The sequence below is a fragment of the Scatophagus argus genome, chromosome 5 (assembly GCF_020382885.2).
Source record: "Scatophagus argus isolate fScaArg1 chromosome 5, fScaArg1.pri, whole genome shotgun sequence".
Taxonomy (NCBI): Eukaryota; Metazoa; Chordata; class Actinopteri; family Scatophagidae; genus Scatophagus; species Scatophagus argus.
The window spans coordinates 3,459,869-3,487,451 of record NC_058497.1 but is presented as its reverse complement, the minus strand read 5'-3'; the positions used below and the strand labels follow the sequence as shown (position 1 = coordinate 3,487,451).

General features: G+C 38.3%; 1 protein-coding gene across 1 annotated transcript; it reads left to right on the top strand.

Annotated features, from left to right (window-relative positions):
- The first annotated feature begins 1,742 nt into the window (after window positions 1-1,742).
- LOC124058832 (POU domain class 2-associating factor 1) lies at window positions 1,743-14,718 on the top strand. The gene is made up of 5 exons (XM_046388396.1): window positions 1,743-1,992; window positions 7,809-7,936; window positions 11,709-11,748; window positions 11,843-12,138; window positions 13,244-14,718. Exons 1-5 carry the CDS (start codon window positions 1,977-1,979, stop codon window positions 13,670-13,672), a joined length of 909 nt encoding a protein of 302 aa, XP_046244352.1. The 5' UTR covers window positions 1,743-1,976; the 3' UTR covers window positions 13,673-14,718.
- Window positions 14,719-27,583: the final 12,865 nt, after the last annotated feature.

Here is a 27,583-nt window from a genome sequence, read left to right as displayed (position 1 = left end):
GCATGGGTAAATAAAATTACAAATTACTCTTGTTTAAAATTCAATATCCTGGCAGATCCAGATGTAGGACTCATATCACTCCCATAATGGCTTCTCAGAAATTCAGGATTTGTGGAACTGGATGATTTATAGTGTTTCCTGAACAAGTCCCCACTTGTATATTAGGAAGATCATTTCTTTTCATTTCATGTAGGAGGATCAGTTCATCTGAAGTATTTCCTATGGTTCTGAAATGGACTCTTCTGAAGATGTATGTATTTATATTTGATGTTTTTATTTCCAGGATCCTGTATTGGGTCCTCTATTGTCAGTCTGAATGCTAGTTTAAAATCTAGATTGAGTGTGTAACTGTCAGCATATTTCTTTGCTGCATGTGAAAGCAGCAGCTTTAATGTGAAAGCTGGCCCTTCTTCAGAGGAACAGTGATACTGACAGCACCTGTTGAATGAAACAGCAGTGAGTTAGGAGATGATGTTGATGCTGCACCTCTTCAGTGTGAAGAAAGAGCATACTAACTAGCAGATAACAATGCAAAGAAGATGAGAAGATGCCAAGAATCCAAGTGGACACCAATCTCATGCCTGTTTTACAGATAAAATATCCTGCATTTCCCCATTAAACAGTCCAAAAAAGGACTAGACCTTTGTTATATATTTTGACATTTTGTATTTTGTATTTACATTAGCCTAAATATTTTCAGCAATGTTCAGTGTTCAATGCCTTTCATTTGTCACTGGAACCAGAGGAGAGACTGAGAGTGACCAATGAAGTTGGTGAATGTGTCTAAATGAAACATGAATAAAACCTTAATACATTAATGTGTCTGTGAACATGTTTGCCTGACTCACATCAGATAGATTTCCAACAGCGCTGGCAATAGTTTAACATGGAAGACTACATCTCCCACAACTTAGCACCAACTATGAAACAATGAAGCCTGCATTATTACAAATACATTAATATGTACTTCACTTTACTTAACACATACAATGATGACTCATGATACTGTGTGGACTGTTGTAGCGTACTATGAGCTCCTACTGCAGCTGATAGTTGAAGTGTACATAGATGAATATATTTAGTTGTAATGAATCATAAACCCCATCCATTACATGCAAACAGTTTCACACTCACACCTAGGGGCAATGTAGAGTAGCCAGTTAACCTAATGTGCATGTTTTTGGGATTGTGGGAGGAAGTACCAGGAGAAAACCCACGCAGGCACAGGGAGAACATGCAAACCCCACATAGAAGGGCCCAGACCGGGATTCGAACCTGGGACCCTCTTGCTGTGAGGCGACAGTGCTAACCACTGCACCATGCCTTCCTAAACCTTAATCAGTTAACTCAAATTTAAGACACTTGAACTTTATTGTTTTTTTATGAGTGATTATAAAAACACTATAATACCTCAGGAATGTGCCTGTGAGGCATCATACATGTGGTCTACGCAGAAAGTGTATTTTTGGTTTGAGCATGACCAGTTTTTATTCTGTTCTTTGTGAATGCACCCAACTGAAACGTACATTAAAAACATTTATAGTTTGATTTCTCTCTAACAAACGGAACTTCTGAGTGACTTGGTTTGACAAGGAAGGCTGAGAAGAAAGCCTGTCATAAACACACAAAACATGATTTGCATCAATATTAAAATTACATCAATATCATAACTGATTTTCCTTTGTTTGTCTGTGATGTGTTTGAATATGTACATGCCACTCTCCTCAGTGTTCTGTCACCTTCGTTTATGATTCAGTTTGGCATTACAAGGCCATTTTGTTAGTATTTCATAGTTATGATTCAACTTAAATGGTCTCAACACTGAAACTAGACGCATGAGGAAGATTTGTATTTAGAGAAGCTGAGGCATCCCAGGGGGATCATTAGCTGTCTTCAGGATGTTATAAAGCACGTCAGTCAACCCGCCACTTAGATTTCCTTCAGTTAAACTATATGATATAATCCAGAAAAGCAGTATGCACTGGGAGAAATGTAAGTACAATGCATCATTGCTCTTTTATTAACCTGACACATATTAGCTGTAAAATCATCATTTTATGCAGATCTTGCGGTATTTGCTTTTATATAATGTAATTGTTTTGAATAATCAATTTAAATGATTAAATAAATTTTATTAATAGAGAACCTTGAGTTGGGTTTTTCATGTTAGCACACATTAAATTGTTCTTGTCATTTAGAAGAGGTGAACAAATCAGTTCAATTCAATTTATTTATATAGCACCAAATCACAATAAGTTGTCTCATGACACTTTCTGATTAGAGCAGGTCTAGACCAAACTCTTTAATTTAATAGGAAGATAAAATTATGTTCAATAAATACTAATGCAATCCAGTACAACAGCCTAACACTACCTACAAGCTGTTCAAATTGTTCTTTTTCTTTGATGTGTTATTTCAGAATAACCATCTGCATGATTTCTGTACATCAGGAGTTGCTGTTTGGGAGGGAGAATTTCATTTTTAATTTAAACAGTTTGAACTTATGCTGTTGTATTTTGGGCCAGTTGCATTTAATTTTCTGCATGGATTTGTCTGTTTGCAAACTGGAAAAACATGAATATAACAGCTTTTCCTGCTGTGAACTGCGCCAGGATCACTATTGAACCTGTTGTCTCAGACTCTTTTGGAAAGAGGAATTTGATCATTTGGAAGTTGGCTGTGTGTTGCTATTGGCCTGTAATCTTGATATGCAAAATGGTAGCGGGCTCTACCACAATAAAATAATGCACAGCTGTGGGGCTTCCTCTTTTTTGTTGGTTGAGTCCCTGTGCATGTGCCCTGGTGATTGTTTGTTTGTGCGTGTGTGTTCCTGTGTGATTGTTTAAAACAGAAATAGATGAAAGACAGCAACATCTCCGTTTGAGTTTCAGTTCAAAGATTCATACTGTAGCATTTATTTTAAGCTTGCATTCTTATCATTTGCCGTTGTTGGTTTTTTTCTACCTTGTCTTGTGAGAAGGAAAAGCAACTACAGTGTGACCTTATGCCTAAAATCTTTCATCTTTAGATACATTTTCTCAATCTGGTGTATAGGTGTATCCAGGATGAGCAAACCATAGAACTGCTTGTAAGCATTTTCAGAGAACTCTTCGGTTTAAATGTTGATTTATATGAATTAATTCACCGTACTCTTGTTGTTGCCACTTGCCTTGGTAAGCACCACATCCATGTTTGCAGCTCACACCTCAGACTCCTTCAGCCCTTTGCCAGGAAACATTGCTACGGTTGATTGCTTGATAACTGCACCTCCAGATCTCCTGCAACACTGGAGTCGTATCTGCCCGCAATGGCCACGTCCAACATTGCACACCGACCTGTGCGTATAGCAGATCTACAAATCTGAACCATGATGCTGCAAGTACACTGAGAAGAAGGAATAACTTGTAGACCTCGATAAAGCTTATTTTATTATTACTTATCACACTAAACAGTGTCATAAGGGATCAGTCGTGGATCAGCGGTTAGGGTATCAGACCCGTAACCGGTGGATCGCTGGTTCGATTCCCCGTCCCGGTGTCCATGGCTGAGGTACCCTTGAGCAAGGTACCTAACCCCCACTGCTCCCCGGGCGCTGCACGCGGTCGCCCACTGCCCCGGGTTTGCTGTGTGTGTGTGCACGTCACTTGGGTGGGTTACATGCAGAGAACAAATTTCGTTGGAGTGAGTTCCCTCCAATGACAAAATATGTCACTTTCTTTCTTTTCATCTTCATGTAGCTCCCTACATTTGTGGGGCTACAGGCCTGACCAAGTCATGGAGCTAACATTAACTAAATTAGCTATCTAATTACAGTCAATAAAATCTGCACAGTTATCATTTCAGAAAGAAGACACTGTTTCATAAAGTGCTGAGAAATTTAAACAATAAATCTGCCATAATTATCGGACAATGCAGATGTGTCATACAATAACAAAATGTTTGATAGGTGCAACAGCAGTTGTAGCACACTGTCAGTTGTGGTTCCAGCCTCTGTTTCCAATAGGCATCATGGACTTGTCTGTACATGGCACACTGTAATAGGCTTCCTGTTCTGTTGTGTAGGGCCTCTTAGCCTGTTTGACCTTTGGACGTAAATCAGTCAGCTGCAGATAGTAATCTGGACTGGACCTTCACACATTAATAAAAGTGGTTATTTCTGCAAGAGGCAAGATGCTCCTGCTGTGGCCTTCAAAATAGACAGCAATATTTGGATGTTCTTCCATCAGTATTTTAAACCATAAACCAGCACAACTGACTGTACATATGTGTTTAATTTGGACTTTCTTAAGCAAGCTGCTGTACACCAAGATTAAATATAAAAAAAAGTACAGGCTTACTGCTGGCTTAACTGTATCCCACCACCCCCACAAAATCTTGTGCGGCTCAGCTCTGCCTCGAGGAAACTAAAATGTCAAAGGGCCGCATAGTTACTTTGATGGATTGTTAACAGAACACAGTCAAACTCTTTAACTCATTATCTGTCACACACTAGAATGAAAGCCTAATTTTCATTTAAAAAATGGATAATTGAATTATGCTTGGATGAGATCTTTTTAGTCTGAGTGCAGGATGTAAACAGTTTCTTTATACCAGCGCTACATTAGAGCAGAATTGTTTAGGTGGCGTATGACTCAATTTTCTTAGTTCAATACAGTATACAATGGGCTGATCTACTGTATAAATTTGAAAATTGTTGTATATCTGTTCTATATTTAGAATTAATCGTGTATCCCAATAAAAATTGAAGGTGTAGGATGATGGAAGTGTGACTGAAGAGGTGAAGGTGACTTTTTTTCCATGGTTGAAATGTAATTTCAGTAGTTCTCAGAGGGTTTTCTTTATAAGACTGAGTCACTGGGGATATCAGGTTCTGTCCATGTTATACAGACCACTTCACTGCGGTATCAAATGGACAGACATACGATCTAACTGATGGATGGAATTTTGCACCAACTTGCAGGTATAGAGTACAATCTGTACATAGATATTAAACATGATGACTGATGGATGGTTGGAGACAGCATGGTCTCACAAACACCTAATGCTTTACAATAAGAGACACCAAATTCTGAGGAGTTACCAGAAAACAAATAAGAAATGAATGAGAAACTAATTGATAGTTTATCAATTAATTAATGAGCAACTCCTAATCAGCTTTAAAAGAGCTTAGTTACTCATCAGTTTATTAATAAACAAGTAAGCAACATTTCAGGAATGCCTTGACAATTGGTGTTGTTAATGTGTATGTCTGCACAAGCATGCACTGTTGTCAGGAAAAATGTCATTTGCTCTCAATGACTTTGTAGCCCGGGGTTGTACTGACTGACAGTGTGGTTCACAGGTGTGGTACTGTATCCAGAAAGGCCCTGTCTGTCATTGCTTGTAATAATTTTGATGATATGGGAGACCTTTTAGGCTGAAGTATCAATAGGTCAGTTAGTTTATATGCAAGTGAATGTACTGTACAAACATACAAACAGAAAATCTTTACATGTATACTCAGTATAAATAGATGTCAGTGAATTCTAATTATTTTATGATTTTATACATATATGTTTTTTTAAATTTAAAATTAAAAGCAAATCTACAATGCATTACACACTTACATTAAACATTATGACACATGTAGTGTTGCTATAAGCACTTATAACATGTTATGATGGCCATGTTTTCAAATATTATAGATAGAGAGGATGATTATGACTGAGATTACAGTTTTATGATGGCACCAAATTGAAATTTAAGAGAAGCATATGTAAGACGTAGAACACTCTGATGGTTGTAAACTTAATTTCAAATGTTATTTAATTAGTTGCATTCTTTGCAGAATTGCTATGGGTCAGTGTCGCCAGCGGCAGGATAATTCAAGTGTCGCTCTGTCTGCTGAAAATTTGGATCTGTTGTTCATTTGTTTCTAAGATGGGTCACTTTGAAGGGACCAGATTATCACTGTGTTTTTTTTTATCAGAGTGTAACTACACTCATGGCTCATGGGTGGCATCTCAGAAATGTGTATGCCAGGATGTGCGCCATGCATGTTCCTAATTGCCCTGTACTAATAATACCGACTGTTCTCAACCATGTCTCTTTAAGAATTCGGTGTGCAGGATTTTGGGAGATTCAGGTGCAGAAATGGAATATAATATGCATTATTATGTTTTCATGACTGTAGAACACCCTGGGAATAAGAATCATTGTGTTTTCTTTACTTTAGGATGAGCCCTTTATATCTATACAGGGACTGGGTCCTCCTCCACAGAGTCCACCATGTTTCTACAGTTGCAAAACACTGGATCTAGACAGAACGTTACAGTGGTCACTGTAGAGGAGGATGAGATGAGGGGTGTTCAGTTGGTTGCAATCTGCAATCAAGCCACTCGATGCCACTAAACTGTACACATTGGACTTTTAAAGGCTTATTATAACATGCAGCCCCTTGCTACTGGTTTAGAATGTGCATCAGTCATGAACAGTTAAAGAAAATTTAGTTTTTAATATATTTTTGATTTAGGATTGTAATTAAGGAAACTATCCATAGAACATCATTTATGACAATCTGTTAATAAGATACAGATTAGAGAGTAACACAAAGCTGTATTGACACGATTGATTGCTTGATAACTGCACCTCCAGATACTTTCTCTGAAAGTAATGACAGATGTGTAAAAGGAGAGCGGCATGTTGGTGTAGTGATTAGCACTGTTGCCTCACAGCAAGAGGGTTCCAGGTTGGAATCCCTTCTGTGTGGAGTTTGCAATGTTCTCCCTGTGTGGTTTTACTCCGGGTAGTCTGGCTTCCTCCCACAATCCCAAAAACATGCACATTAGGTTAACTGGCTACTATACATTGCCCTGAGGTGTGAGTGTGTACATATGTGGTTGTCTGTCTTTGTGTGCCAGCCCTGCGATTGACTGGCGACCAGTCCAGGGTGTTTAAAATGGATGCTCAAAAGGATACAATAAAAGCCCATACAGCAATTATGTGTTGATCGTCTGCTTTAATAAGCATTCAAATATGATGCACATATCAAAGTCATTTCACTGTGACACATCTTCAGCTTATTATAATGTTACATAGTTCTGTTTACTACAGTGTTGCAGTGTGAGACCCTTGTGTACACACTGGATATTTGCTGGCAAGATTTATGTCAGGCTATATAGTAAAATAGTCATAGTAAAATCCAGTACTGTAAAAAGTACCCAAAAGCCATACTTGAGTGAAAGTAAAGACATTGTGCCAGAATATTGCTTTGGTGAAAATGAAAGTCACCCATATGAGTAGTACTTGAATAAAATGTATCTGATATTAAGTATCAAAAGCATAGCATATATCTATATGTACATATATGCTGTATGCTAGGGGATGATCTGGAATGGAACTCTTTCTTTTTCCTCTCTCTCTTTTTTATCTGACTTCTAATAAAATAAATTAATTTAAAAATGTCATACTTTGCCTCTAATTCATCGTGCAACCTGCAGTAACAAGTAACTAAAGTAATCAAATAAACGTACTGGAATGAAAAGTACAATATTATCCTCCTGTAGTGGAGTGAAGCAGTGAAAGCAGCAGAAAATAGAAATACTCAAGTGAAGATCGTAATTGTGCAAATGTAGTTACATTACTGCTCAAATCTCCTAATATCATCAAATAAAATTAGTTTATTTTTTACTCTCTTGTCTAATTTCACTACACTGCAAACTCATGCCATCTCAGTCATGTCCATCACAGAGACTGCCTCAGGACAACTGAAGGGAAATGAAACTATGTCTGTGTGTGTCTCTCTCTACTTCTGTTTATGGCTTGTCCAGCACCTCCATCAGCACTGGCCAGGCCCAAACCATATCAAGGTGTTCGAGTCAGAGACCCGGTCAAAGAGCTGCTGAGGAGGAAGAGGAGTCTGGAGCCTCACAGTACCAAAACAGCGCCCCCTGCTGTGGTGAGGACACCATGACATGTGACGTTAATGTGCATTTAAATAATGTATTTTATCACACACGTTTGGGTAACTGATACATATTGTTGATCAATTTTGTAAAATGAAGTATATGTAAATATCATAGGCTTATATGATCATCATTCTTAATTGTTCAGCATACATTTACATCCTGACACATGCTTTACATCACTAAGTTTCCCACAGATTTGGGGAATAAGAGTTGGCTCTCCACCCTGTATGAACAAAATCACTTTCCAAAGTGCAAACAGTGAAACCACATCTTTCCCCGTAGCTTTATCACACCATCATTAGTCATTAAACAAATAAGCAGCAGTTACAGTATGGAACAATGATAACTCAGAATTATGTGCTGTTAAGTTAATCATGAACTTCAAAGCTGTGCATGCCTGACACTCCAGACAATGAAAAAGAAAACTTTGTTTTCTGATTGTTCTGTGGGGAGTCATTTTTCCAACTTGAAGAGCTGAAAGAAAGGGCCCCCGTGGAGCCAGCAGGATGCCAGCAGTCAGGACCCAGGGCATGTCCCCGAGCGAAGGGGGGATTTTGTCCTTATATAATCCAGGTGTTTTTCCATGACAGTTACAGCCATTCCCTGCATGACTCCAGGGCTGGGCACACAGCCCTATGCAAAATAACTTCCAGCCTTGCCAAAGAGCCCTCCCACTTGCTAAGTATTACACCAACCAAACCAGGAGAAGATAGACATGTGCACACTTACACACATGCACAAACTCCCCTCACACACATCCTTTGATTAGAAAAAGGATGAAGCATCACTTATGCCTATCAAGTAATGGAGCATCACAAATAACGACTTCAAGTATTTGTTAGGTGTGTTTTGGTTTGCATTGGTGTTCTCCCTGTATGTCATATCTATCTATCTATCTATCTATCTATCTATCTGTCTATCTATCTATCTATCTGTCTATCTATCTATCTATCTATCTATCTATCTATCTATCTATCTATCTATCTAGTTTACTGACTTAACTTAGTGCATGTATGTTGTCTTCTAGGAAATATAACTGATAATGCTCTTTTATTTCATTCACTTTGTTTCCTCCTGTGAACTTTTACTTAAACTCACTATAACATTGTGTTCATCCTGCCATATAAAAAGAATAGTTTGAGTGTGAGAAATGGCTTTTTCCACTTTCTTGTCAAGAGTTAGATGAGGAAATTAATACTTTTTTTATACTGCAAAAACAAACATGTAAAAAAAAAACAAAAAAAAACTGCAACAAAGTACAAAAACCAAAGTGTAAAAACAACAAGTACTGGTTGTACAGGGGGTTACATGCTGGAACTACTTCTTAAGACTGTGACTTCTATAAGTATCTGCTGGTTGGCTGGCAACCTCAGAGGGAGGACGAAAGTCCTGTAAGTTACAGTGCATATCATATAACGTGCATGGACATAACACTATTTGGGGGAAACTGGCTTTTTAATATCTGTCATTTCAAATCAGAGGCGTGCCATATTTTTGCAAATTTGCTCAGCCTGACTTTATGGACTGCAGTTTGACGTAATGTACAAAGGATTATTGTTCAAACAGCGAGCTTTGGTTTGAGATATTTGACACAGAGCCTTGACAAAGTGAGCTCAGCTCACTTTCAGACACACCCAGCACTCGGCACTTACCTTACAACAACTGCTGTTATGTTTATTGCAACTTCTGAACATTTATAGCTACCTGTTAAAGCTACGTGGTCTACGTTGTTTATTTTACAAGCATTTTAAGTGCATTTTTAAAACCTAGCCACCAACCTCAGCATGAATGTTTCTTCACTAATTTTCCAATCCAAGTCATACCACCCTCAGCACTTGAGTAAATGTAATGTCTTAGGGGTAAAGATGGGGAGCAGTAACTCTGCACCTGTTATCAAAGCTGTCACATTAACCGGCTCCTCAGTGTGTCTGCAGTCTGTCAGGACTCTGACAACACGTTCTGCTGACTGACTGAGGGGCAGCAGGATGCAGTCTCTCTCTAATGTCAAGTAAAGGCCAAATACACTATCTGTCAGTACTGTCACTGCAGCTGCTGCAGCTGTCATTCTACTGTTTTCTCACCACAGATTCTGTACTGCATCGCCGCTTATTATGCACTCACCCTCACAGGGACTGACAGAGAAAACACATTTCTTCATGTGCATACAGATGTCTCTCTGGGCAGATTATTCACCCATGTGGTTCTGCATGGTGGCGAAATGTCTATTCCAATGCATCTTAGAGATACATTATATTTTAAATACAATATTATAAATATTGGAATTAAGGTATGTTTGCCTGACAGCTGTAGGTAGGAGTCACTTTAACATAAAGAAAAAGCATATGATAAGCTTGTACAACATGATGCAGTACACTACATCTAAGAGAAACATGGATGAGCAACAACATAAAAATGCTCTTACATGAGTTTATTGGTGAAAAAATCTGAATATATGATAACACTGTAACATGATAAAATGAGCCATTCTGCATTTTGAGTGCTTCCTTTTGATAGTTAAGCAATATGTATTTTTTATTAGAGTATATTTTAAATTCAGAAATATTTTAATATCATGGTATTTCCATTTTCACTTACATAAAGGATCTGAACTTCTTCCACCACTGACAATGTGTACCTTCACCACCTAGGCAGGTTACATGGGAAACAGAGAGCAGAGTTTTCAGTTTATTTTGATCTTCACAACCAGGGTACAGAAACGGACAAAGTTTCTAGAAGCATCACTACAAAAAACATTAAGCATTTGAAGTGTTTTGCTGCATATCTGGATACAATAGACTGATGCCCCTCAATGAACATGCTATTGATAATCGCACCTAAAACAAGGACATCCACGCATTGTTAGCTTTTGGCTCATCTTTGTTGTTCAGTGCTCATTTTTTCAGGATAAATGGCTAAATGTTCAGATATTTTGTCAGATCAGATCAATTTTCATTCATTTAGAAACCTTTTTGGATCCTTTAAAACACTTTTTTAAACGTAACCTCGACCTACAGTACGTGTAAGAGTGTGAAAGCTGGCGTCTGTGACAAAACGTAGGGAGCTTTGATAGATAACGTCAAATGGCTTTAATACTGAGACAAGTGCATGAGTATAGAGTGTATCTCCACAGTCCAAGTATGGCAATGATGTAGCCCATTTTTTTCCTACTGAGCAGAGCTATCACAGTCCTGTAAAGAAAACCAATTCACCGGGATATCCTGATATTCTGATGCAGTATGGTCAGTTGTGTAGCTGCAGCTTGGAGGTCTCCAGCGTAATTAAGAATGTCCACTTCCACTGAGAAACATAAATGTAGGTCAGTGCCATGATGCATATAGCACAGCAACAAATAGCCTATGTATGAATGGGTTGATCAGTTCAGATCTGCTGCAACAGAAGACAGAATTACAAGTTTTAACTTGTGCTTTATGTATTCCTCATCTGTGATTTTTTTTCACAAATGCATCCATTTTAAAAAGCTGATTTTACAACCAAATTGTTCAAGACCAAGCCTGTACGTGAAAACACCAACAGATTCTGACTTGTATCTCTAACACACACATGTGCACACATAGTTTAATTATAATCTCATCCCAGCAGCTGCTCACACCTGGACACCAGTACAAGTGTAAATACTACATATTTATATATCAACATCACAGTGTGACTAGTTTTACAGCAGTAACATGTGATTATGGTTCTGCTGCAAATTACTGACACGCTCAACTCACTTTTGAAATGGTTGTTATCTGTTTTTTTTAGGATGTGGTTGCACCACACAACCAGTCATCATACTCGCAAGGTACATGTTCATTCAACGGCTGCATCTGAGAGTTACAAGATACATCTCTGCCTGTTTGTGAAGATTCATACTCAAACTTCTTTTTGAAATTCAGGCATCTTTGGCTCTGACATTGCCAGCAGCTCCCCAACTGAGCCTTCTGCCATTACAGTCAGTGATGGAGGGCTGCAGTGTGCAGGATGGAAAGCTGCACCCCCTTCCACCAGCGTTGGCCTGCAGCCTGCTGTGACACCGTGGTCTTCACCTGACTACAACCAGCAGGACCGCTCAGCTCAGACTCTGGCCTACTCAGGCACCCCCACCCTCACTGCTGATGTGTACATGCAGACGCTGTGTCCCAGCTACACCATGCTGACCTATACACACGCACCACTGCTCACTAACTTTGGGGTGAGTAGGACTGCTGAACAAAAATATGCTTCACGTTTTTGCAACTCTTTGCAAAACTATACTGGCTAAATCACTAGTGAGTGAAAGAGAAAGAAACTCGGAGTCCAGAATTATCGTCTCTGCAGCTACTCTGACATCCTTTGTGCCGGCTTGCTTACAAATTCTACCTTGGCAGATCCCAACCTTTTCCTAACCCTTAAGTCATACTTCACTTAAAACCAAGTTTCTAGATTTAGTAGAAAGCAGTATTAGTTTTATCTCTCATAGAGAGCAGCACATACACATCAGTTTGACAGTAGTTCCAATGAATTCCAGTGCTGACAGGTTTTAATAACTAAGCAAGAACCAATATTGAATGTTACAGCAACAGATGCAATATGATATGATACAACATGATATGCAACAATACAAACGATACAAACCTACAGCAAATAAATACATAAGCTACATCTGTGGATTAGTGTGAGTTTAAAATGTTCAAAAGCAATGACCATCTTTGACCATCTATATAGCCTAAAGAAGGGCTTCTGAACCTCTTTGGATGTAGGCAAGTTAAAACAAGGTGGTCTTGTGGACCTGTGGTGATGGTGTCAAGTTTATAGTCTTCTTAGATCCTTTCCAGAAGTGTTTCAAGAAAAAAAAAATTTTGTTCATCCAACTGGGCATTACAATAAAGTTTTCACCTCTGTGATGATCAGTGAAAAATCTCAAAAGAAGCTAAACTGAATGCACATTTTTCACACCATCATTCTTAAACATCTGATCTTTACTGCCAGCAAGAGATGACGGCAACAGCAGTGGGGAGTACATGATCTTTTTCTTTTCTTTTTATGAAATCACATTTTTGTGGCCTATTAGGCAACACTACTCAGAACCAGAATACGGTCAAGTCATTGAGGATCACTGATCTGAGAGATTTGATTAGTAGAGCTTCTCAAGAGTATTGGAAGACCCATTTGAGGAAAAAGCTTTCCTTTACTTCCCTAGGCTCAACTTAAACAAAAAAACATCAACAATTGCAGTTTTGAGCAAAAGCTTTGCTTTGCTAGTTTTACATCTTTTTCATTTTACACTCACATAATAGTAATATTTGTTGTTGTTTCAGACCATACCTATGACCCCTGCACCAGCATCCCTCCCTCAGATGGAACTCCCAGATTCTGGGCTGACTTACCTTCCCTGGGCCCAGCCCCTCACCACCATATCGACTATGCCCAACCCGGGGGTTCAGTTTGCCCCTGGGTCTGCAGCCCTGCCTGGGTCACCTCTGGTCCACATGCCCCTGTCCATGTCTTTGACCACCATGATACCCCAGATGGAGGCTCAGGGTATAGATCCTCACCCGCAGATACCGGACCTCCCGCAGCGTTCAGACCACCAGCTGGAAGCTGAGCCACAGTCTCTGGATGAAGATCCAGGGGTAGAGTCAGAAACCCCAAGCCTCCTGGATAAACTTCTGGAGGATCAAAAGGATGATGGCAGCGAGGAGGACAAAGAGTCGTACAACAGCTCACTGTTCATTCCTAATGTCTGAGAATATGAGCGTTCCTCTGTCCATAGAATGCAGTATTTTTAAAGGACAATTTGAGGTCATCACAATTTGGGTACTTATTTTGTAGCGGTGATCATAATGTCTATAGATTGTGAAATCACCGTCATTACTGAGAACCAAACTCCAAACTACAACTCCCTGGATCAAAGATCTGGTATCAATACGACATGAGGACATTTTTTAGTGTGTATTAATGTTATTATATTCATGTTAAATGATTAATTTGTTAACTTCTCCAGTGATGACATGCTCTTATATTATTATGTTTTTTTGTTGAGTGTTTTACTATATTATAAAGGGGGCTAATTTAAAGTGTTACAGAGCCAATCAGACTCTTGTGTCTTGGCCTCATCTGACATCTTGATAGTGACCTTGCCTGCTCCCCCCCCCCCAGAATTAACTTTAATGTTGTTAGTTACACCTGTTGTTTATACTTTTATAAATGAACAATTAGCCAATTAATGACAATTAGAATACCTTCTACTATTAATATTTTTATGCATATAAGATGTAGCGAAGGGAAAAGCAAGCCCCCACCCCCTATTTTTTTAATTTTTTTTTTGGTAGAATGCAGTTTAGAATCATTATTTTATACTTATGTGTTCTGATATAATGTAAATTTCTATTTGCTCTGACTGATGGGCTTTTGGATGTTTTAAGACTATTTTTGAATAAGATATTAATGCTTGCCTTACCTGTAAAATCTGTCTTTAACACTGCCAGTGAACTAGCATCTGTAGAATGATCATGTTGTCATTCTGAACTGCTGGTTTTATTTTTGTTTTATTTTTTTGCAAGCTGATGATTTGTATCAAAACAGCTGGGCTCCTGCTCATAGAAGCAGGGTGCCCAAATAATTAATTAAGTATTGTCTGTCCTCTGAAATATTAAATAGCTTCTCCCACCCCTGATCAATAAGACACTGTACATTTCCATTAGGGTCATTATGATATACCTGTACTGACAATTACTGCGATAGTGAACCATGAAATATTAAGTATCAGGTTAATAATACACTTATGACCTTAGACCCTGTGAATCTTTTTTTTTTTTGTCAGTTCATCTGTTTGCCTTTTTGCTTACTGCTCTTTTTGCTCTCATACATTTATGGTCCAAGACTCTCTCTCCACCTCTCTACACTCACATTTGTGTGAGTGTAATTGTATCATTCATTTGCCAGAAAAGAGGCAAAACAAACAACAAACAAAGTTAAAGATGAATATGATAGCATTATTTTTTTTCAGACTTTCTTTAGATATTGCAATAATAATAATAATTTTGATGATTTCTCTTGTTATCTTCTGGCCTAGGTAGTGGAGTGAAGTGAAAAGCTGATATCACGGCAGCTCTTTTTGCCATAAAGCTTTCCTACCAAAGCAAATTGAAACAACAAGATGTAATGCATTAAAATTCTATAATAAATACACAGCACTTGACATGTTAATACAGGCATATCAAAGTACTGTAAAACAGTAGATAAAATAAAGATAAGTTGCTCGAGACAAATATATAATTACAGACAAAAAATAAAATTGTGTTGCGTGTTTTCTTGGCATTGAATGTTTGTGAATTGAGTTAGATTTTTCAGCTGCAGTTTTATCTTTCAGAATCCTAACGTGCTTGGCGCAGTAGAAATGTGTCTGTCTACCTTTTCACGTTGTTGTTCAAGCAGAAATTTGTGTTTAATATTTCGGAAATCCGTGGCTTTTCATTTTCTTACTTGCGGTTGAATGCAACCTAGTTGTTGCAATAGTCTTACACTGTACTTGTCCTTGACTCCTTGACTCCTTGACAGTGAAGGCCTCTGAGTGTAAAAGGTTTTCCCCCAGGGGAAACTGACATCGTGAGGTTCAGCTCATCTGGCAAATTCCACACCTGGAAACACCTCAGACTGTATCACAAGAGAGAAAATGTGCTGGGCCTGCTCAAGTAGGGGGAACATGTGACAAGAAGTTGACTTTGGTTTTCATGCCTAATTTAAAATTATGAAAACAAAATAAAAGGGTACAGGTGACACTATAATCGACATCAACAGGGACAATAAATAAACAATAAATCAAAATGACAGGCACGTGCAACCGAAACATGATACTGCACATTGCATAATTATCATGTGAAGGTTTGCGTGAATTCTGAGAGCCCAGGTTTCTGAGTTCGTTTTTTTAAATACCAGCACGAACACGACTGCAAGTGAACTAAACATGAGGTCTTTCAGCTGTTTTGTTTGGCAAGATCATTTTAACATTCAGTCCAGCTTCTCGAATGCTGCAGGAAATATGGAGGTATTATGTGTCGTGTGAGGTATGCAGTTTCGATATTGTTGTTAATATGCACAGCCTTTGGTCATAAAAAACAAAACATTTTTCAGATGTGTCTTTCCTTGTCTGTCTGCTCTTTCTAATATGTGGCAAATGATTTATCTGATGACTCACTCAGCATGTGCTGCTCTTATGATGATGAGTCGTTTGACACTTGATTTCAAAATTTCTGCTTCAGCCCCCATGTAGATCACAAAAGGAGCAGTTGAACTTCTGCTGACTTGATCACACATGTTCACATGTCCTTAGGGTGCTTCAGGAAGACAAACGTATTGAAAAGTAATCTCATATGTGACACATTGCTTATGATTGCCAGTCCAGCTTTTCTCCTCTACCTTTCAGTGCATCAGCCTAACAGTTTAATTCATCTCAAAGGCAGAGTCAGGGCTGCCTTATGAGAGCGTTGTGAGACATTCCTGACAGAGAGTACCTTTTTAAGAGCTCCATCTTTGAGCCAAGAGGCATTGCAGAAACATGCCTGTGTCGCACCACTGATAGCACACAGGGGCGGGACACATGGTGCAAATGCCAGAGCTTATGGAAAGACAGCGCCTCAGGGTCTTAAAAAAACTGGCACCCCAAGGCTGAGAATACACTTCTTACAGTTTAGCATATTAGCGTTCTTTTTATATTCATTCATCTATCTATCTCTCTATCTATAGGTCTGCACTTAAACGTGTTATTAAGTTGTTAAGAAATCACTTATGCTCCATGTGAACAGTTAAAGAGTCCAGACAGTCAAAGGAGCTGAAAAACCGATCTACAAAGCATCTGTAAATATTTATTTACTGTTAATAAAGTCCTTTATAAAATCCTTTATAGAAGTCTTTTTTAATTGAATTATCCTTTCCTGAAATATATGGGCATCTTTCGAGCTGTCATTGAACAAATGGTTTATGAGAATGATCAAAACTGAAAAATGTTTTAACATTTTCATTAACATTTTTTTGGATGAATCATACATAAACAAAATATTGTGAGGTCAGAAGCAGGGCTGTACTTTTCATCATTTTCTTGGTGAAGTTGTTTTATGTTCCCTAATATGCCACATAAACATTTGAAAAAGAAAAGCTAAATTCAGCATTTTCTGTTTTTTTTTTTTTTTTTCATGAGCAGATCATTCAGTGATTCCCTTTCAAAAAAAAATCCCAAATTTAAATGAAGCCATTTGGGTATTATTTGGTAACAGATTTGATTTATCAACATACATCTCATTACAAATCCCATTTAGTAGCTGTTCTCTCTCTCTTTGCATTATATTACTTTGATAAAATATCATATTGTGACTATCAGGTTTCCTGTGCAATAATTTGATTCATGCTAATTTTAAAACATGCGTCATATAAAGTGAATGTAATATCAGATGAATTAATGGAACTTAAAGCCACAGGGCCTCAACTTCAATAGAGGACACGTGATCCATGCGAAAGCCCTTATCATGTTGGTTATCGTTTCGTTTAAGCAGTTAAATTACCAAAATTAGGATGAATCATCATGTAATTTTTACTTGCTTTGTCCAGTTGGCGGCTGACATCCATTACTGTCAGTCAGACCAGAGAACTGTGTTAGGCTGCCATAGAGACCAAATTATGTACCACAGCGCCTCGAGACAAAAACATTGTGCATCACTTTGTCAGTACTTCCTCACTGAATTGCAAAGAGTCTATTTTCCTTCTGTAGAGATCTTTTATTTTGACTCCTGTGCTGATAAATCACATCAAGATTTTTTTGCACTTAAAGAGCCGAGTAATTAACAAGTAACATGTTAGACAAGCTGTATGGCTCCAGCTGCAGTGCTTCATTTAAACATACTGGTGATGTAAACAGATGTGTCAGTGGAGCAAAGGGTTGGACTGGTTGTACAGGATGAAGGGAAAACCCAGACAACGTGCCAAAAGAGATCAAAGTGTGTGTGTGTGTTTGTGTGTGTGTGTGTGTGCATGCCTGTGTGTTTATGTGGACAAATTCTGTTCACACAAAAAATGGACTCTTGTATAAGAAGTAAATCCACAAATCGCGGAAACATATCATCATGTTTTCTAAAGGACCAGGTTTTCAGAGAGGAAATAATGCAACATTTTGGGAAATATCTTTTCATGCTGAATTAGCTGAGAAGATTTATATACTGCATAACTCTCAGATCTGTCCATGAATTGTAATGGCTCAGCCAGTAGATAGTTAGCTTAGCATAAAAACTGGAAAAGGGTGAAACTAGCCATCTTAGCTCTGTACAAAAGAGAAAAAAAAAACATCAACCAAAGGTTCATCATCAACCAAGGTCACTATTTTTTTATTTCTGGAAAAAGCGTAAAAAAGACAATTCACTGTGTTTTATGTTGTTTTTAGAAATTAAACAAACAAGATATGACATGAGCTTCAGAGGTGATGCTTGGTGGATTTTACCAGGATTGCTATTTCTCCATGTTTCCAGTTTTCATGCTAAGCTAAGCTAATCAACTGTTGTAACTGTAACTTATGTTAAGGAAGGAGGCTTCAAAGTTCTGCACATCTTGTATAGAAAATATGTTAATCATCAGCTATCGTTAATGCTTACGCTACTTTTATCATGTTTTTTTTTTCTGTTAAGAAAAACAAGGAGGGACAGCAGGGGCAACAGCAGGAGTGGTGCTGCAACCAGTGCAGTCATGCCAAGGCTTGTTGATCCTGTTCAGCTCCAAGAAAACACTTAACGTGAAGATTATCCCTAAACAGCCCAAGATGCCATAGATCAAGATAGCAGGATACGAATAAAAAGGGGAGGAGGTCCAGAGGAGCCTGTGTGCTATTGCTGTTTCTTTTACTCAACTGTTCTCACGTACTCATACAACATGTGGATATCTTTACAGTTATCTAATAAGAGGGGCAATGCAGGTAGAGTGTCAATGCCAAGAATGTTGTGGTTGAGTACAGAACGATGATCTCCCACCGATGTGTTCAGACTGCTGTTTCCTGGTATCTTCCATAGGGATCTTCCTAAAAATCTTTAGGTGGTGGCTGCCTTTCTTTCTGTTCTGCCGTAGTGGCTTTTAGGCCAGATTTCTAAATAAATAAGTAACATAAAAAGCATCACTGCCTGTGCAGAGGGTTGTTACTACACCAAGCAGAAAATCAATTTATTTTTAGTAATTTATTTATTTGAAAACTAGGATTTTAATAATGTTAACAATCCTACTTTACAAACAGAAACACAGTGCATAAGGTGTGTTCACACTCTGCTTACCTTTTGTTTGATGTGTAAATAGGACCTTCTTGTCACTTTAACAGTGCAGCAAAGTGACCTGCCAACCCATTTTTCTGTTATCAGGTCTGGGTGTGTGTGTGTTTTGTGAAGAAAACATGAATGAATGTAAACAGTCCCTGATTTCTTCAATAGAGAAACACTCTCTGATATGAGTACACACAGGTGAAGGGCTCACTTATCAGTTATTGTGAAATACAGAGTGATATTATTTATCCTATTTACCATACAACTTTTCTCCAGGCCTGATAACATTTTATTCAGGTTGCCAAACCTGACTGGTACTCTGAAATGAGACATGTTTTTCATATCTATCCCAACCAACAACTGGAGAATGGTTATTACCTGGCACTCATTCTTCTGATTCAGAAGAAAATCATTTATCCTGTGGCTTAAATATTAACAAGGATGATGGTAGCACTTTGTCTAGACGCAAAGTATATGATTAATTAAAATCTGATCATAAAATTTCAAAGGAGTCTCATAAAGGCATGTAGCTTGAACAGTGTCATTGTACAATCAACTGGCCACTTGTACTTTGTATTGTAGGGATTTTCAAATTCTGAGAATGTGCCCCCCCCATAAAAAGTATTTATAAGCTCCCGCTCTGGACACATGGCACCCAAGGTGGATGCACTAAGTTTGACAGAGAGCCTGAAGAAAGCCATTGTCACTGACTTCCGTGTTGCTGTCCACTGTTCCCTGTTTTCTGCAGCATTTTCATTTGTGACACACCAGGAAATAAAATTTAAAACAAAACAAAACAAAACAAAAAGAAAACTTATCTGCAGGCAATGGGAAGGGAGCCAACTGTTTGCTATTATCAGGTTTAGGGTGCTTTCTATTTATCAGATGAACTGGTAAATTGAGGGCCTGGCCTTCTCATGCTACATTTTCCCTGATTACTCATGAACAAGACCCCAAGCAACTCCTTCGCTATTATTCAGTTGTTTTTTTCTTGAACTTTGTGTTGCACCAAAGAACAGAAATAGACACATCACAGCATAAACCTCTATCAGTCACTACAGCTCGGTTTCCTCGTGTGGGCCCTGATGATGTGCTGATGATGCATGATAATAAACTACAGGTGTGAATACATCCTAAAACTTTACATACATACTACTTTTGGTGTAAAAATGGTGGAATGTAGTGATAATAATAATAATAATAATATTTTTTAACTTCCATCCACAGTCTCTCTTGAATCTGTTGGAGCCCCCTGGTTAGGCCCATTTACCACTTTGGGGTGTAGTATTGTGCTCTGTGATATACAGTTGGAGCCTTGGGGTGACTTAGCTTATTAAACTGAGGTCATTGTCACTGATCTTCCACTCTACTCTGCAATGGATACTGTAAAAAAAAAAAAGCAAAAAAAATCTTAGTGTGATGGCCAAATGCATTATGTTGGGGTTGTATTTCAGTTGATCAGTCCCATTCTCATGAATGCCATATCTCAGGACTTCCTGGGGAAAATTTAACACATATTGACTCAGAGATGAACTAATTTCATTTTGGTCATCACAAGTCAAGATGACCTCACAAAACTCATCAGAATGTTTTCTGTCTATTATTTAACTCAGGAAGGGCACATTGTGACCATAGTCCACATTTGGTCAGATTTTGAATTGGTGACACTAATTTTGTGTGTTCAACTTGAAACTGTGTTGATTACAGAGATCTTCTGTGCTGCTGGGTTGAAGAAGTGTGTGAAGCATCAAGGTTTTAGAATTTGGTGTGCAGAGGCATATAACAGCAACATGGTGATTCTAGATTTGTAATGTCTAATGTCTAATAAAATTTTTTATTGGGCACGGCAATGTTTGAAATGTAATGCCTTTACGTTGTGTAATGCCTTTATACTTCACACACCCCATGCTTCAAAAGCATAAGATAATTGTTGTGATCACATTTGGTTCTTTGTCAGTTCAGAGTTCTGACCTGGTTGTTACCTTTTCTCATTCACGCTTGCACCTACATGATGAATCTTGGTTTATGTTAAGAGTACTACTCATTTAGCCTTGCACTCTTGAAACACTGTTGGGGTCAGCTAAGCCGAACTGGAGATATCATACTTTGATACCAAACCTGAAAAACCTTGAAACCTTACTTTTCCTAATTCTTTATCCTTGAGATTCTAGCAGGCTACAGAAGTAAGACAAGTGAGCTTACTAGACTTCTGTAGCCTGACACAACCATCCTGAACAGTTACTAGCTTTGTTTAGAGTTCTCAGCACTGTCACAGGGTCTTCATCATCAGGTGAAGTTTGCTCAGCTGTCACAGGGTGGAATTCATTTGTTTGTAATTGTATTTATTATTCTGACGATTTCAGCCAGAGCACTTTTAAAACATCTTGCCTGTACTGATTTAAAGGTTTACTGCTTTAAGAAGTTTGGTGCATTGGATTTTTTTTTTTTTTTTTTTACTCTTACATGAGTTCATGAGTAGGAACACAGTAATACACACAGTAAACCTCTACAGATTAGCAAGAACATGAAAAGTGGTCTCTTGGAAATTTGCCTGTAAATGAATGAATGAAATGTTTTGCAGAGACAAAATATTCTTCTAATAACACACAGAGAAAAAAATGACATATGATGAGATTGCTGTCTTGGCAGCGTATTGAAATGTCAATACCAAGAAATGAAAACTGACTGAAGAGCTCTGTTGAGGCCTGATTGTGGGCGTTTCTTCACACTGATCAGGTGCTGCCAAGTCTCTGGAGGGGGATTTCCACAGTGCTGGTTCAGCAGGAGCATGAGGTGAGCTCACCAACAGGATCTGTGGAATACACACACACACACACACACACGCACACAGAAAGTCTTGTTTCCATCACTTTTGGGGACATTACATAGACTTACATTCATTTCTTCACCACAATATTTAATGATTTACATTGTGCTCATGGTCTCTGTCATTTTACGTAGTTCTAATCACACTGATCTATGTTTAAGTGGTCATTTTTTTCTTGATGCTATGAAAAGAGGGGTGGTTGTCGTGATGGACAGCTGAGCACTGCTTCTGACTGGGTCAGATGGGTATGTGGGCGGTAACTCAATCGATAATCCAATCAATGATACCTGCTTTTACAAAAACACAGTCCCTTCAATGAAAACAAAACAATAGAAAAAAAAGAAAAGAAGCAGAAAAAGAATAAATGTATGCATAACCACCCGTTTTCCTCCCCAGCAACGTTATTAACTTGCAGTAGACCACAATGCAGTGCAGCTACAAAATGTTCAATAAGAGATTTATCAAATACACACAAAACAAAAAACCTGACAAGTAAAAATAAACAAATAATTAAATAATTAATGCTGGAATGCCCTAGGTCATATTATTTAAGTCATGGCCATCACATTGGCTCATTCAGAGAACCTGCATAGCAAAGGGCTGTGTTTTGATTTGGTGGAAAATGCTCTCCTCTCAGCAGCAACAGGAACTCTGTTGGCAGTGTTCACACATGTGAAATTTCGCAACATAAGGAGGTTGTGGTGGAAGAAAAGAGCAGTGGCAAGATGTTATGAGCTAAGTAATGGTGAAAAGAGTCAGATCATTATGACTGCATAGTATACTCGCATGAATATGATTGGATGTTACTTGTCAGTTCATACTTTACCTGCTGTATTTATATTAAGTGTACACACACCATCCTCTGAGAGATTACTGTTATTGAAATTTCAGGTGCTCTAACTTTCAGTTTTAATTCCAATTAAGGTCCTTTTGATAATTTGGATAAACTGTTGGCTATTTTGTGAATGCTTGATGGAGGCAGGAAACTGTCATGGGGTCTTGCTTATCTTGCCCCACTTGCTTTGTTGCCATGTTGATTTATTGTCAGCAATCGGCTTTGTGAGCACTGTGTTATCGTTACTCAGTGCAAATATGATCAGGCTAATTCACATGACAGTTTGAGCTTGAAAAGTCACCCCATAGCATGTTGAAGGCCAAGTTGATTTAGGAAGCCACGCAGATGGTTTGTTTGATGGCAGCAGTGGCTCAGCTGTTTTCATCTACCTGACTCGAGACACACTTTCAGTTTGTGTGTAAAAACTTGAGAGGGAAATAAAAAAAGTTGAAATATCACAACAACACAAAGACATGTATTATTTAAAGCAAAACAAACCAGTCACGGTGCACATGAAGTTTGACGAAACAAAACGGCAGCAGATGAAAACATCAGATCTCTGTGGAGTGAACAGGAAACTGTAACCCTCCTCACATTACTAAATGATGTAAGTATAAATGTCACATTTTCTATCCTTTCACCCATGACTAGCACCAATTAATTAATCATGTAATTCCATTGCACCCTCTTCCTCTGGTTTAATGGTTATAATGGCACCTGACTGGAGAATCAGTGCCATCAGCTGCTTATTTCAGTGTGCTCAGCACTGTAAGTCGTGGACTGAAACATTCATTCATATATTCTATATTGCTGGATTTCAGGAAATGAATTATTAATCTTCTCTGAATTTGCATGGAAACTTGAGTAGAGTGGCAGACATAAACTTCCTTTCACTATTTTCTGAAATCGCCTATTTAGTATTTCCAACATAATATTGCGAGCACTCGATAATTAATTTTGTAGTAAGCTTTAAAAAAAAGATTTGTAGCATTTCTAACATTAGCCTGTCAAACGCAAAACAATGCACTGTGGGATTTTAAGCAAAAAGTATTGCATAATCTGTATGAACACAGCTCTGTTTTCTGGAAGAGAGACTTTTCTGCCCCCCTGAAAATCAAGGGTTCCCTCGAATTTGACTAATTTAGTTTACTAATCTTTTGCATAGTAGCCCACAGCTCTGAGAGATAACTGAGATGGAGATGCTTGGTGTTGTGATACATTGATGTGATCTATTGAAACTTCACAACAGGTCAGACAGTGTGAGCCACTAATTCCCTGCTTTCTCATCGGAGGCTATTAGAGCTATCAGACAACTGAAGGAATGAAGCATGTCAGCACACACACACAAACACACACACACACACAGAGACACAGTTCTTCTCTTGTGAACCACGTGCCACTCTTAACAATGCCGCTGGTGTGACCCTGAAGGTAAACGGAGGGGACCTCAGCAAAGGACGGGTTTGTTTACATTAAGAGATCAGAGTGAGGAGCAGCAGACAGATCAGGTTTGGGTGGATCACATCTTGATCTGTAAAAACTGCTGATGTCAGTCCCACATTCTGCAGCCCTTTCACTTTAATGCCTGAGAGCCTTAATCTTGTGTCTGTCTGCAGCACCTTGTTGTGTGCCTCTTGGGGATAACATCTTTAACATTCACCTTTCAGTTAGTCTCACAGTGGAAAATAATGTAAAAGAAGCTGGTGTACATTAGGCTATAAATATATACACTATATAAATACAGGACAACCCTTTGATTTTATGCTTCCACAATTTGGCGACAAGACTCACACGTGTATTAAACATGGATCAGTAGATGTTAATTAGAAGTTATTCCCTTGGGCCTTAAACCAGATAGACCAAGACAGACCAGACCAGATAAACCAGACACACACGAATCACAAATATTCTCACAAAAAGTACAATACAAAAGTGGCACACATAACTGTTCAACACGTGGACATAGTTGATACAAGAGACAGACATGAACAGAGCAACATGGCCCCCCCCATGTGAATTTAACTTCAGCAGGGTAATAGTTATTCTTTTGTTTGAGTGAAAAATATTGCCTTGCTTTGTCCTGGCATGTTGCTGTACCACAGCAGAAAATTACTGTGAACATTTACAGTATTTTCTGAAAGAAGTAACATTTAAAACAGTAACTACAGTTTTCCCTTTGTCACCCACAAAGATCCCAGACTCCCTTAAATAAAATGCAGTTACCCCAGTTGTTGAGTTAGAAGAAACTTCATCAACAAATTCTTAATTAGTTGCTCCCTCCTGTGAATTCAGATATCTAAATTGCGACTTTGGCTCTTTGTCACCATTTTCTTAATTTTTCTTTTGGCAGCACCAGAGAGCACTTTCTGTGCTTGTTCCAAAATGCAGTAATCTTCCCTTGCACATCACATAAACATGACGCCAGTCTGTATCTGCATATTTAACTTACTTAACTGAGCCCCCTTTGAGCTGAATGACCAAGTTACACATAAAAGATGTTTTTTAAGATGTTTTTACCCCCTTTGTATAGCATCAAATAACTAATTAAAACAAAACTTAGGAGAAAAATGCCCACTGGAACATAATTCATCATGCTAAATACTACCTACTAAAATGACAGAAAACATCTCTGGGAAGAATTTATTTGACGGGTACTTGAGTTTTTAGTTAGGCCCATGTCCCATCTGCTAACATGGAGGACAATGGGGTCATGCACTGTGCTGGACCCAGCCACCAGTCCCTATCAAGACGACCAATTTTGAGGAACTGTCAAGTCATTCAGCTTTAGTATAGTTGTTCAGTTTAATATGTTAGTTTATTCTGCCTAACTCACTTATCCCTTAGTTTAATGAGGTTTGGTTTGACATACACCGATCAGCCATGACGTGAATAACAATCATCTGTTTACAACACAGTGTTCTGCAGGGAACCCTTGGACGCTGTTCTTTGACGCACACCACCCACACAGACAACACTGGGATGCACAGGAATAAGCTGAATCTACCCTCCCACCGGGTTGGGCATCCAACAGGAGCAAGTCTGCAGGTCGTTGTTGTGGTCCTTCAGACGTTCCTGAGCTGTTCTCAAAATGTGACAGGGAACATTGTCCAGATGGGGGAAGGCTGCTGCTGAGTGCCAGGACCCGAGGTATCCCCGCAGAACATTGCATTGTAAAACAGATTATTAATTTTATTCATTTCACATGTCAGTGGTATTAACGCTGTGGCTGATCAGTGTATTCTTTGTAGTTCTTTATTTCCAAGAACGGCTTGTCTCTGGAGCTGGAAACACTCACAGTTTCTCTCACAGTAGAACAATGAACACCAGCCAGTGTACTTTGCTGTTTTGAACTTCATGTTCACTCCCTGATGTTAATTATTTTAATTATTATGATTATTTTCGTTCTGTTGGACTACTCATATTGACATGAATGACATATGATCACTGTTCTATCATCTTTGTTCATTGTGGTTTTTAAGAGGGCGGGATGTAGGCTTGTTGCAGCAACACGTCAAGTTCACTGCTTGGAGGAAAGTTGGTGAAAGGTTATGATCACTGCATTCTTTTTTCACATTCAGTGTCCTCTCTATTGTGAACAAATGTTTGGTATATGTGAACTACTGAGAAGGTCAAACAGTTCAATGAGACCATCATTAGAGGAGGAGAGTAACTAAATACATTTACTCAAGCACTGCACAGTCTTGAGGTGCTTGTACTTATTTCCATTTCCTGCTACTCCACTACAATCAGAGGCAAACATTGTACTTTTTACTCCACTATATTTATTTGACAAGTATAGTTACTTTTCAGATTGAGTTGAGTAATCCAAAATACAATCAACAAATATAAAGTATAGATTAAGATAAAACTTTATTGACTGATCCCAGAGAGAAATTCACAAGCTACACCTGAAGATAAACAACATGAAGCAGTTAAAGCACGTTCGGACAAGTCAATCTATCTATAATCAATGACTATAATTCAATAAAATATATTGTTCTCAATTTTGCCATTTACAGTAATGAATACTTTTGCTACTTAGAGTATGTTTTGATACTAATTTTGATACTTATGCTGTTTTTATACTGTCAGTTAAAGTATAAATTTAAATGCAACGCTTGTAACATAGTACTTCTACATTACGGTATTGCTACTTTTACTTACAACATCTGAGTATTACCTCCACCTCTGAATATGACTCATTCAACTGTTCACATTATTCCCGTGCTTTTAACCAATATCCAGATAACACTGGAGGACTGATCCAGACATGATGGGAAAAAAGGAATGAAACAACAATAAAGTAAAGGGAATGGCCTGATCATTTGCATGTGAAGCTATGATCCATTTCAGCATTTACAGAATTGAATAAGCTGTTCTCTGCTGACTGTGGACATGTAAATCTATGGTATAATTCAGTGAATTTGTGGGAGCAAGCCAGAAAGCAGAGCTATAGCAAGGATTTTCGAAATCCTGAGGCCACGATGTTGTCAGTGCTTATCTGTCAAAAACAAACAAGCAAACCAAAAAACAAAAAAACAACCATCTTAGAAGTTTTTTCAAGCTACCACAACCACACTCTGAGCATTCAAAAATATACGTTTTGTTTATTAATTTATATATTTAACTGTTTAATGTGCTTAAATCTTATCTTCCTACCTTATTGTCAAAATGTTGTTTGAAAGATTTCTACACTTTTTATACAGGT

Bases quoted from the DNA above. Each gene is read 5' to 3' on its own strand.
- LOC124058832 (XM_046388396.1), top strand. The intron at 11,749-11,842 runs GTACATGTTCAT...TTTGAAATTCAG, and splicing joins CCAGTCATCATACTCGCAAG to GCATCTTTGGCTCTGACATT. The intron at 12,139-13,243 runs GTGAGTAGGACT...TTGTTGTTTCAG, and splicing joins CACTGCTCACTAACTTTGGG to ACCATACCTATGACCCCTGC.